This window comes from Ylistrum balloti, unplaced genomic scaffold, assembly GCF_031769215.1.
Source record: "Ylistrum balloti isolate Yb309-2 unplaced genomic scaffold, AGI_CSIRO_Ybal_v1 Utg369716, whole genome shotgun sequence".
Taxonomy (NCBI): domain Eukaryota; kingdom Metazoa; phylum Mollusca; class Bivalvia; order Pectinida; family Pectinidae; genus Ylistrum; species Ylistrum balloti.
The window spans coordinates 354057-366532 of NW_026781939.1; the positions used below are offsets into that span (position 1 = coordinate 354057).

The window sequence follows — 12476 nt, forward strand, 5'->3', positions numbered from 1 at the left end:
GCTCTTATACAAGTATTATAACAGGAAGTGCACCTTCCAATCTGGATTTATTTTTTATTACAGCCAATTTTGATTTACATGTACCTCTGTCTCATAGATTTCAACTTTTAAGGTACATAACATTACTAACAAGTCCTAAAAGGACAAAGCATGAGACGGCTTTGTGGATTGTATGTTACTCTTAATTTATATTGAAAGGTGTTTTTATTTGCTTCAGAAATTTAAGGCTTATTATGTATCAATCGTGATGAAATCATAAGTGTTAATGTGATTTGACAAATTGTTTAAAGAGATGTTATATGCACATAGCATATTTTGATAAAATCTTTGATTTGTCTGAAATACATAATATTTCATCCAATATACAGCTATCAAATACAGATATTTCGATAGAATATCGTCCATATCCTGCAAAATATCTGATAGAGAAATTAATTCCAGGAAGTGTTACACGTAATTAATTAATATAGAGGTTTAAAATGTGTTTAAGATATATTTGTTACCTGTATCCGATGCCTTATTTTACATAGAATATAATATTTCTACCATGCCTTGGTGCCTGCCTTTCGTTTTGAACGATGTAAAGAACATGAAAGGTTGTTTTGATATCAAATCTGTAAAGACGGTGATAGAATTAGTCTAAATCAGTAGAAACCATCAAACGCAAAGTATTGCAACTGAACTCTTTGTTCCTTCCATAGATTGAATTTTGCCCTTCGTTCTGTTATTTATTTGATTTTTCAGTTTTTTACCCACCAGCTGACAGTGATTCCCATCTTCATTGACAGCAGCATAGCAGTTTTTTTTCTGTTTTTTCGTGATGAAAATTTGGAGTAAGTTTAATGAGAGCGGCCTGTAAAATTCATTACATCCTCCTGACTTCTTTTTGAGGTTTTTGGATATTAGTCACCATGTCAGGAAAACAAGTCAAAATAAATACAATATAATGTGTGTATTCAAAAAGTGACCTCTGGAGGACTTGCAGTATTTATCTAATGACGAAAATGGTAAAACCAACAAAAGAATGGGTGTAACAATTTTATTTTTCAACTAATAATGCACATAACTTTCATTTTATATATAATATACATAGAGTAACTATAAATATAAACATGTTGTTAAAAATAAGCAGAATCTGCAAGAACACACTTTACAACCATCACAGGAAAGACTTATTTGTGGTCTTTTAGTTATTATATATAACTATGATATTGACAAATAACAGTTGTTTTACTTGAATGTATATTGTAACACCATATATAGACACAGTTGCACTTAACTTAATTGTTCTTTGTCAGTTTCTTTGTATATATGTAACTCTAAACTAAGAGGAGAGACAGAAAAAATAATTTTCATCAATCATGAGTTTAAATCATTAAGAGGCAGAACACTTAGTCAAATGTCATCAAAAATAAAATACATTGGAACATGTCTGTTAAATTGCTCTATCGAATAAGGCACACTTAAATTGGTTTCATGGTAAAAAATCATCTTGTTCATATTTCTGTGCAACAATAGTTGTTTATATTGCCAATAAATTATCAAACACTTGACTTTGGTTGTCCAAATATCAAAATAACCAAGATATGAGCAGTATTATTTACAAACTGTAGTAGTTATGAAACTGCTTGAAAATGTGTGAGATCACATCAAGTTAAGATTCTTCAAATTATCGCCCAACTGATAACAGCAGGGTCTCCGTTTAATAGCAGATGCCTACCTAACTGACCAACATATTGGAGGCCCATCACACGTCATTCAGAGCCATTGGGAACCAGTGTCCCACCAAGGGACATAAACATGTTAGCACAGACCAGTCTGTTTCTTGATCAGCTTCAATGTGTATTGAATTGCACCCCTCTGATCTTCACCTGAGGTTACATAGACCAAAGCTTTCACACTGTGAGCTATCATGATCCCTAATACTGGAGGATCTATTGATGATGCAGCTTATACCTCCTGTTAGTCAATAGTCCAACACAACTATTACTCAAATACAACAGTCTGACTCAATATAGCTCAATACAAACACTCCAAACAAAAGGTAAGAAGAAATCCTAGCACCTAGGTCATTACAGATAATAAAAAAAGCAGTAAAGAATACATATGTGTGAAGCATTAAAGGTCATTATAGACATTTGTGCATTTAACAAAAACATAATTTCATTTCTCCAAATTTTCTGTGGTAGAAAAGACAAAATAGGAATAAACATATCAGTAAAAACAGCACAAGTACAGATACAACAGATTTCAGAACATAAAACGTGCAGGTCCAAACAGGCAGGTTATTATAGAAATAATTATATATTAAAAAATAATATCAGAAATAATTATTGGTGCATAATGCCAACAAAATCATATACTATTTATAGTTAGTTTTTGTTACTTCAAAATTCTCAAAATATGACAATAACACATCAACAGCAGACCAAGAACATCAAACTATCAGCTGTCCTAGGGCCCCACCAGTCAATAACATTCATCCAAGGAACAAAGGTGAAAGGTCAAGGATGTTTTGCTCCTGACAAAATTAACCATTTCATACACCATCAAAATTGAACAGAAAAAAAAAATTTAAGAAAATAAGTTCCCTAGCAAGTCCTCTTGGAAAAATGGACAATCTATTGTTAAGTCGGAACTGCTCATATTAAAGTTTTCATGAGTGAAGAGAACCCATAATCATACATACAAAATCAGGTATGAAAAACTCATTGAAGCAATCTTTATCATTTCTTTTTCAAAGAAGACAATTAAGTGCATTTCTTATTGAATTCATCAAAATCAAGGTACATGTTAGACTAGATATTTCTGGTTCACAAAGTTTAATGCTTAGCTTTTGAAAATACTCAGAACACTGGTTGGTACTGATATAGGGAAATGAACACACTGGATTTCACTGAAGTATTTTACATTCCAGGACAGAATTAACAACTGTATAAGAGAACAGAAATATTTATACTAATATCGTAAAGGAATCTATCTGTATAAACTACAATTTGATACCATGGTTCATCAGGTTTGCTATGCTTCAAGACACATTGCACTCTACTTAGAAAACATGATACAGCTACAGTATATTAGAATTCCTTTTCAAACCATGTGCCAGGTTTTATGCATTGTGGTTTAAGGTGGACATGAATTGTATTGTCTGCGAATCGGTATGGTGTATCTAGGCATGGACAGGGCAGTGCTAATGATGATATCTCACAGGGCTGGAAGTTGATATTGTTTTATGTGTAAGAGTCCATCCTGATTTGTATTGTAACAGAAATCCTGTTTATAGATAAATACTTCAGACAGCAAATTCATCGGAGTTTCTGACAGCTGTGACTTTCTGTGTAATTTTAAAGCAATCTACTTTCATGGGATCAGGCACTCACTCCCATGACACATACTTTATGAGAAAAACATACACTCCTGTACTACAATATCAGACATAAAAAACAGGCCCAAGGGGCCTGCATCACTCTACTGGCTAATTCAGCTATTTAGCCATTCAAAAAAGAATTTCAAATATGATCAATAATTTTTATATGATTTCCCAATTTGGTTCCATCCCTGTGGTCAAACAGAAGTCAGATTTAATATTAATAAAAATTGCTTTACACCAAACTTGGACAATACATTTGTACTGAAGAAGGAATTTCATTTTAAGAAGTTACATTTCCCCAATAAGGCCTCCACGCCAGGGGGCTGGGATGAACCATTCATACAGAAATGGTTCCCTTTCAGTTAAGAGTACTTCAGGCCAAATTTTGGAAATATCCATTCATTCCTACAGAGTAGGATTTTAAATAAGTTACTCTATTTCTTCTGTTTGGCCCCATCCCTGCCACCTAAGGAGGCCAAGACCATAGGTCTGTATAAAACTGATTCCCTTCCTCCGAGAATACTTCAGACCACATTTGGGTAATATCAATTCATTCTAACAGGAGCAGTAGAATTTTTAAGAATTTTTGGGCCTCATCTCTCCTGCCCAAAAGGGGCCGAGACCAATAGTTTCCACAAAACTGATTACCCTTTACTTAACAATGCTTCTGACAAAATTTGGTTAAAATCCGCTCAGTTGTTCATGACTAGTAGCAATTTGTAGAAAAAGTTGACAGATGGACAGACGATGGAGGCCGTGGTATGCTAAAAGCTCACTTGGCTCTTTACGCCAGGTGAGCTAATAACAATTACATTACCCTGTCAATACACTTTACACTTACAATGAATAATTTCTGTCTAACATATATTATTGATATACTCATTTGATAAAACTGATTATTCCAATATACAAATTCATAAAATATGATTGATTACGCAGCATGGACTTATCACAGTAGTTGTTAGTACTGACACAAACAAATATGGAGAGAAATAGTATTTTTTAAGATTTTACCCCATTTCTTTCACCTCCTGACAATCTGACAATCCTGACAGTTGATTTAGGGACACTGTTCCTGATTGAAATTTAATGTCATAATTTATGAACCTTGTTTTTCTTTTTCTCAGTGGTATCTTTTTGCAAATAATAACTTGAGACAATATTTCATAGTGGTCAAGGATGGCCTTTAACATTTAGTAAAATGATTATAAATTCTTATCTGGTATAGACCTTGGTGGTATGATGCTATGATGTGAATATAAACCAAATCTTTTCAGGAACTCATGAGAAATCTTGTACAAAACGTTATCACAGATACACACACTCAGGAGATAAAGTGATTACTATATACCCCTATTACCTAAGTGGGACTTATTAATGACCATAATGAGTTTCAAGACAGGTCATAATTCACTCTAGCTGGTTTGATATTTTCTTTTTTAAATACAGTACAAAAGTACAATCAAATTTAGCATCACAAAACTTGATATAAAATGAGATATGTTATAGATTTGGTCTAAATCTCAAGCAAAATAGTTGCCATGGTCCCATCAATTTTCTAATGAAAATATGCATTCTATAGCGACCTTATTTACTTTTTTGTGCTATGATGTTATTAGAACTACTTACTGATAGCTTTCTGTGGTGTATAGGTATAATAATCTTCAGTGAAGCGTGCTTGAAAAGCATCAAAATCTACAGAATCTACGATGCCTTATTCTGTCTTCATCAGCGGTAGCTCTCATAAATTGTTTTTGGTATCCACACTTGAACAGTACTATCACTTCCAGCAGTGGCCAAAGTTCCATTTTGATATGACAACTGAAAAGTTCCAAAAGTATAAAGATCAGTGTATCTTCTGTATACATATGATGAGTTGAAATTATATCTCAAACATTTCCTTGAGAAAAAAAAAAAAACATAGAATAGCAAAATACTTGAATGTGACTGTGTTTAACATCTATGAATTTACATCTACATTTAAATGTTCTTGACAATAATATGAACAGAAAAATATTCTTTATAATGAAAATGACATCAGAATGAAGAAAACTCCTCAATGAACAAAGTGAAGAACAAGAATTTATACAAATGATTATACGTAACATTACACGACTGTTTATCATTTACCATTTGGCCGTCTCGGCTCTGACTCGTGTCTGATAAAAAGATCACTTACCCTTGCCACTTCGCCTGTGTGGCTGTCTAGTGTTGTGATAACATCAGGGTTCCTGGTCGGCTCTAGTACTTTCACTGTTTTGTCTGTAGAGGAGGTGAATAGTGCTCCAGTTGAGTACTGTATACAAGTCACCTTACCAGTGTGGCCCACATCATAGGACTGACAACCCAAGAAATTTGTTAGTAATAATGAATACACTTTAGCAGTCTATGGTCATATCACAAATAAAGACTGCAAATCAATCTGACAGACCTCTATCTGAAATACTTGAATGATAATAAATTTATTGCAATGGTTATTAATTCTACACTATGTTATTGACAAAACTTACATGTCAAGTATTGTAAATCCTAAGTCAACTTCTCCCAAAAGTCTACCAAATACTGTAAAGTTGGTAATATTCATGAGAGACTTAATTTTGCTTTATTCACAATCAATTGATGTGCTTAATTAAATACCAAGCAAATATATCTACAGTGAATGAAAATCACCAAACTATCTGTTATCCCTGTATATATTGACACCAGCTCACAGACATACACAAACTCCTTGGGAACCACCTCAAACCTGGGCAACCCCACAGTATTATACAATCATTCAATTAAAGCTAGCTGTAAAGTCAGATTCAGTACACTAAGTAGGCAACATCTGATGATAGATATTTGGGAAAAATTAACTTATAAATGAAATCAAACAAGATTTCATTATTACTTAACAATACAACATTACATTTCTCTATATCCAATGATTTCACATCTAGAAAGCATCAACACAATATCTTAGTTACCCACCTCAACTTTCTCAAAACTTCCATATGTGGTGTCAAACAGGTGTACCTGTCCTTCTTTATCACCCATCCACAGCTGGTTGTGTCCATAACTCAGGCCCATAGCATAGCTGTCTGTCTGTATAATTCAATACAATCATGCTTATAATAATGATAGCTTCTGTTAATATACAGCTCTGACAACATTATAATTGTTATTATACTGTATTGTCTAGAGCTACAAAGTGCCAAAATGCCTCTACTGGAGAACAACCAATAGTGTTCATTCTAAACATTTTTTAACATACTAGTAATTATCGGTATTGTATACATGATACACTGTTTCTGTACTGCAATAAGCCCAGGGGCCAACATGTTACTTCCTACTCAAGGAATGGACATTTTACAGGAACAATGAAATGGCATATGTTTTATATACTTAGGTACTTTAGATGATCAACATGCACTTGGATGGGTTTTTTGGCTTACTGTTGAGTGCTGGAAATAAATAAATGACAAGAGGCCCATACAGCTTGTATCGTTTACCTGTATTTGCTTGACTGAAATTGCTTCATCAAAACTTAGGAAACATATCTATTTTCACATTGTGCCCCAAACTCTCTGTGGGGGGAGAGAAGGTGGTTCAGTAAAAAAACATTCATGCTTCAGACCAAACTTGAGACAGAATCCACCCATTCCTACAGAAGAGGGACTTTAAAGATTTGTTCTCTCTCCCTAAAATGGGTCCTGCCTCTCTTGCACTAGGGTGTCAAGACCCACTATTTATTCTTATTCAAAATCGATTCCCCTTCACCCTTCAGACCAAATTTGGACAAAATCCAACCATTCCTATCAGAGGAGTAGGATTTTAAAGACTTTATTCTATTTCCCCTATTGAATCCCACCCCTGCAGCCCAAAGGGGCAGAGACTCACAGTTAATACAAATTAATTCCCCTTTACCAAGGAATGCTTCAGAAAGTTTTTGGCAATATCCAATGATTCCTATAGGAGAAGTAGGAATTTAACGAATTTGCTCTATTTCCCCTATGGGGCCTCACCCCTCAGGCCTCTGGGGGATGGCCCCACAGTTTATACAAAATTTGCTCTGTCTTCCCTCCAGGGTGCTTCTGTCTGACCAACTTTGGTCAAAATCTGCAAAGTGGTCCACAATGACTAGTAATAATTCGTAGAAAAAGTTGACAGATGGTCAAACTGATGCCTGTGATATGGTATATAAGCTCACTGGTCCTGTGGATCATGTGAACTAAAGATTATCTATTATTTCAAAAATGCATGAAACAAACCTGTAATTGATCAGTGTTTTCAAACAATCACCACTGAATTAACCAATGATCAACAGTTTTTATTTCCAATAACCTATAATAAAGTAAAACCTTAACCCTAAAGAAAATTATTTCATCAGTAAGAGTGAGTAAGTATCACTCATTGGACATGTACTGTTCTCAGCTGCGTCCAAGGTGAACATCAATAGTCAGAACTGATAATGAATACTGGTGATCACCATCACCTTAGCACTAGTCCAAGGTATGTCCATGGTAAGTAACCTAGAACATGCAGCTACTATATAGTGATGACAAGGTATGTGATGGATGAACAGACAGACTTACTGACAGATAGTGGGACCTTACTGGCAAAAACATTACCTGCTTCATATTCTATGGGTTATCAACATACTGTATTTTAAGTACACCTCTTTCTTTAATACATAATCAGAACTCATGTATATATCAGAGTTTTCAACTACTATGGAAAACTACACTGAACAATATAAGTAACTATATAATTTAGATTCAGTTTACAGCATACAGATGCCTACTAACCTGAATAGTTTTGTAAACACGACCAGCCCTTCTATCATAGATTGCCATGGTTTTGTCTTCACTGCCGCTAATTACATATTTTTCATCTGCAACCACACACAACACTGGACTACGATGAAACTTTTTTTTCTCTCCACTTCCATTTCGGGGGTCGATCATATATAGAAACTGATTGTACCCAGCACCCACCAGCCAATTGGGCTCTGCATGGAGGCCAAGAATAGCAGACTTGCACCTGTAAAAGTCCAATTACAATTACTTGTAAACTAAGTCCTACATACTCCCACGCTACAGAAAAGTTATATCTTCTGCACTGCTAGGCAATATTTCTAACACTTTGATGATGGTAATAAAAGCAATATATAAGTAAATTATGTTTTCATGAATGAATGTGGTGTATGTAAATATGTTCCTATGGTATTTTATGTTCTTCAACTTTAAAATCGATTAGTTATATTGGTATATGTACGACTCATTACAAACAAATATTCTCTTAATCTCACCATGGAAATACTTGAAGCATACAGCTAAGACTCATACAATCAGGCTACATTGTAAGTTCTTCATAGAAAGTTTGTAAAATAAGTGTACCATTTTGTATGCAATGAGATTTTTTCTTGTTTACAAATTATTGTTCTTACTTGAACTTGTTGATTTCTGCCAAGTCAGCATTTAAATCCCACATCTTAATGTAACAATCCCAGGATCCTGAACACAAAGTATCATCATAGGATGCCAGTGACCAAATCCATCCCTATAACAAAGTTCCTTATTGTTTTTTATCCAAGTATAATAATTTTTTTACAGAGCAATTCTTCAAAACTATAACATATGTATAGTTTAATTAATTTCTTGTTTTATTGTTGTATTTTACTTTGAAAAAGCAAGATTTCACAATGCTATACCTTAAATGAGCATTTTAAATTGGAATGACAAAGGAATTGTATTCATATAAGTCATCTAGATTTTTGTGAAGTTTTTAAGTTAGAACTTTTTCTCATCACCATGACCTCACCATGGCACAGACAAATGTGACTAGTATACGATACACTATCTTAATCCTAATGCACATATCAACAAAAAAATGCACAATGTTCTACACAATTCATAAGTACTATTCAAGATAAGATCAAAATGGTTAAATGTATGAAGTGACTGTTATATTTACTGTCACTTTTTAGCAAACAATTTATGCTCCTAGCAAGGTGATAGGGACAACCTGCTGGTGTGTATATGTAAGCCACTAAAAAAAAACTTTTCTCACTTCAATCTGGGCTGATAAGAGTTATACTTGTTTTGCAATTGTTGTAAAAGAAATAAAGTTCATAGAAATTTTGCTCATATGAAACTGAACAATAAATCAATAAAGTTTCTCAAAATCTTGTTTTTTATAAATATGTATATGAAGATATTTGATATAATTCATGATTGCATATATATTTAGACTTATATATATATATATGAAAGACTATAGCAAAGACTTGAAAACAATATTAGTACTTAGTCTAATGATAAATTGTGCAAAATTGAAATAGATCTACATGCATGATGGCCTGATTGTTTGTCAATTCAATATATTATATGGATTTATCAACGGAAATCTTATTCAATACCAATTATTCTGCTCTGACGGATTTAACTATGTAAAACTTACTGCAAACCTGACATCAGCAGTTGCTAAGTATTCATCTTTTTCTTTTACCTAATGTTAACAACAGAAAATCTCTTTGCCTGCATTCATATAAAAAGAGTCTAACAAATTTAATACCTTATGTTTTTTGTCACTAGAGACAATGCTCATTAACTTCTTGCTTGCTGCAGGGTCTTCTTCATCATATTTGGTCAAGTCTAACAAGTTGAGGAATCTGTCTCGTGATCCAGTAGCCAGAAGTTTCCCTCCCTGTTCACAATCAATCACTTATGAAATGTATACATCTATACAATCAATCGCAATGTAAAACAGACTACTATACAGAAATCTATACAACAGTGTTAAAATGAACTCTGTATTTTAATAAAAAAAGACAGAAACGGTACAGAGTCAAATAATTCCTGAAATAAAATTTTCACCGATCCTACCATTCCATACTAGAGATGCAGTACCTTCATCAGATGAACAGTGTCCACAGAGGCATATATTTCCTCTTTGTAGGATATATGGGCACATGTTTCCTTTGCCTTGTTCCAAATCCGGTGTTGTTCCTCACGTTCTACACATGCCTCAATCCAGTTAAAATTTTCCTCTGAAAAAAATATAAAACACTTTTTGTTCCATATTTTAAGGGTTCGAAATCCCTATGTCTATGTTGGTATTTGAACACAAGGTTACTATCCTCTATAGTGACACTCTGAAGAAATAACAACAATGGTGATGTAATTTAAAACAAGGAATAGTATATCATAAATGATTAGGATGACAGAAAATGAAAATTATATACCATTTTCACATTATCATTACCTCATCAGTAGCAATATTTTGATATTAATCATATTTTCATCAATACAATATTGATAACTAAATACGCTGTAATTATTTTTTATTTACCATAAACTGGAGGATATTGTTTTGGCCATCTTTTACTTATTCTTGTCTTCCAGTAAGTTTCTCTGCTGAATAGATCCTTAAAGCGAACACAAACATTTCCAAGAACTTCAACAATGACTTTGGCATCAAGGAACTGGAAAATGTGCATCAGAATTTCAGCAGGGAGAGTTTCTAGTGTAAGGCAACCAGCCTCCAAATCTTTCAATAGTGTAAAACTGTCATTCTGATCCCCATCTTCACCAACAGATTCTTGTAACAGTTTACTAATTTCATCATTTTCATTCTGTTGAAGCTGTGCATTCTTTATAGGACATTGAGAATTTGATTTTGTTGCATTGATCTGGTCTCCATAAGCTGATTTTTGACTTGATGCCATCCTTAAGGAAGCTCTGCAGAAAACATTACACTGTTTTCAAAATAGAAATGTAATTCAATTTTCAAAACAAATGTAATTCATTGTGAGCAATCAAATGTGAAGAGTGCATTGCATAAGTAATATTTATAATGAACACTAAAGAAAATTTCTAATTAGGTAAATAACAAACAGTAATGAAAAATGTACTAAAGTCTTATTACTTTAATGAGGAATGTCACATCACATTGCAATGTATACATACTGTACATGTACCTGTCAAAATAATATGTAGGGATATTGTGCACGTTCATAGTCTCAGTAATAATCTTTTGCAATGTGATGTGGTGAAATTAAAATTCTTATGATATGTTTTCCAGATTACAATAATGGCCACAATCATCAAATCCCATGCCTTTGATCCTGTGCGACAACATCATCTGATTGTATCACAACAGTTATAAACTGCTGGTCAGAGCTACGTGTCTGGGATATTGAGACACAATAACAAGTACTACTCCTTGCATTTGTGTTGCTTTGACGTTGACATAGCATGTAAAGACATTGGATAGGTAGATACGTACAGTGTGATTACTTGTCAAGCAGACGACTACCGACTGACTGCAAAATCTAAAAAACAAGTTCGTCAAAATGTGTGCTTTTCTTTATCTACGACGTTTCAGGTTTCCATCAAGAAATATCAACCAGCTGCTTTACGAAGCTCGAGCACAAAATATATCAGGTATAACAGTTTTAGGAATGAAAAGTCTTCAAATGAATAATTCACGAATATATCTTATTACTCATCCGTCTATTTGTTGCTGGAAGTAAACAGAATTAAAAAATTGTTTCCGGAACTAGAGATCTTTGTAAGGGAGATAATTCTTCATTACCAGGATATTGAATTAAAGATTAAAGATGCATGAGCATTAGCATACTCTCTCTCTCTCTCTATATGTGTGTATATATATATACTCAACAAAAAAAGAAAGGTTAACATGTTTCCTTGGGAAATACCTGTAAATGAGTGAAAACAAAATGACGTTCGTGCAATATTAGAAAATGGTAATGTTTTACATTACAAAATCCAAGGGGGTTACCAAAATCATTCATGCGTAAAAGTCTGTATTAGCGAAAGAGCTGCCGAGGTTTTCTGCGACTAACTTGAATCTTCGCTTGAATTTCATAAACATTCAAACTGACAACTGTTCCTTAGATCCTTAGGACTTAGAAATCACCGAATCTTGCTATCTATCAACTTTATCATTATGCCCCGGCTGTCACAAGTACAGAGAGAAAGGGCTGTAGGCATGATCCAGGCTGGGAAGTCTCGCCGTCGAGTTGCACGGCATTTTGGTTGCAGTGTTAAGATTATTTGCCAGTTGGTAAGTCGTTTAAAGCAAACTGGGTCAACATCCGATC

General features: G+C 33.8%; 1 protein-coding gene across 1 annotated transcript; it reads right to left on the reverse strand.

Annotated features, from left to right (window-relative positions):
- Positions 1 to 4345: 4345 nt before the first annotated feature.
- LOC132565340 (F-box/WD repeat-containing protein 9-like) lies at positions 4346 to 11691 on the reverse strand. Its single transcript, XM_060229987.1, has 9 exons — positions 11639 to 11691; positions 10703 to 11091; positions 10261 to 10400; positions 9926 to 10057; positions 8799 to 8911; positions 8158 to 8392; positions 6341 to 6454; positions 5550 to 5708; positions 4346 to 5191 (listed from the first exon to the last, which is right to left on the reverse strand). The coding sequence occupies exons 2-9, from the start codon at positions 11076 to 11078 to the stop codon at positions 5099 to 5101; spliced, it is 1362 nt and encodes a 453-aa protein (XP_060085970.1). The 5' UTR covers positions 11079 to 11091; positions 11639 to 11691; the 3' UTR covers positions 4346 to 5098.
- Positions 11692 to 12476: the final 785 nt, after the last annotated feature.

Coding starts and splice junctions, on each gene's coding strand:
- LOC132565340 (XM_060229987.1), bottom strand. CDS start 11,078: ATGGCATCAAGTCAAAAATCAGCTTATGGAGACCAGATCAATGCAACA. Junction 10,058..10,260: donor ACACTGTTCATCTGATGAAG/GTACTGCATCTC, acceptor GATTGTGAACAG/GGAGGGAAACTTCTGGCTAC. Junction 6,455..8,157: donor GTGTTTACAAAACTATTCAG/GTTAGTAGGCAT, acceptor TGAATTATACAG/ACAGACAGCTATGCTATGGG.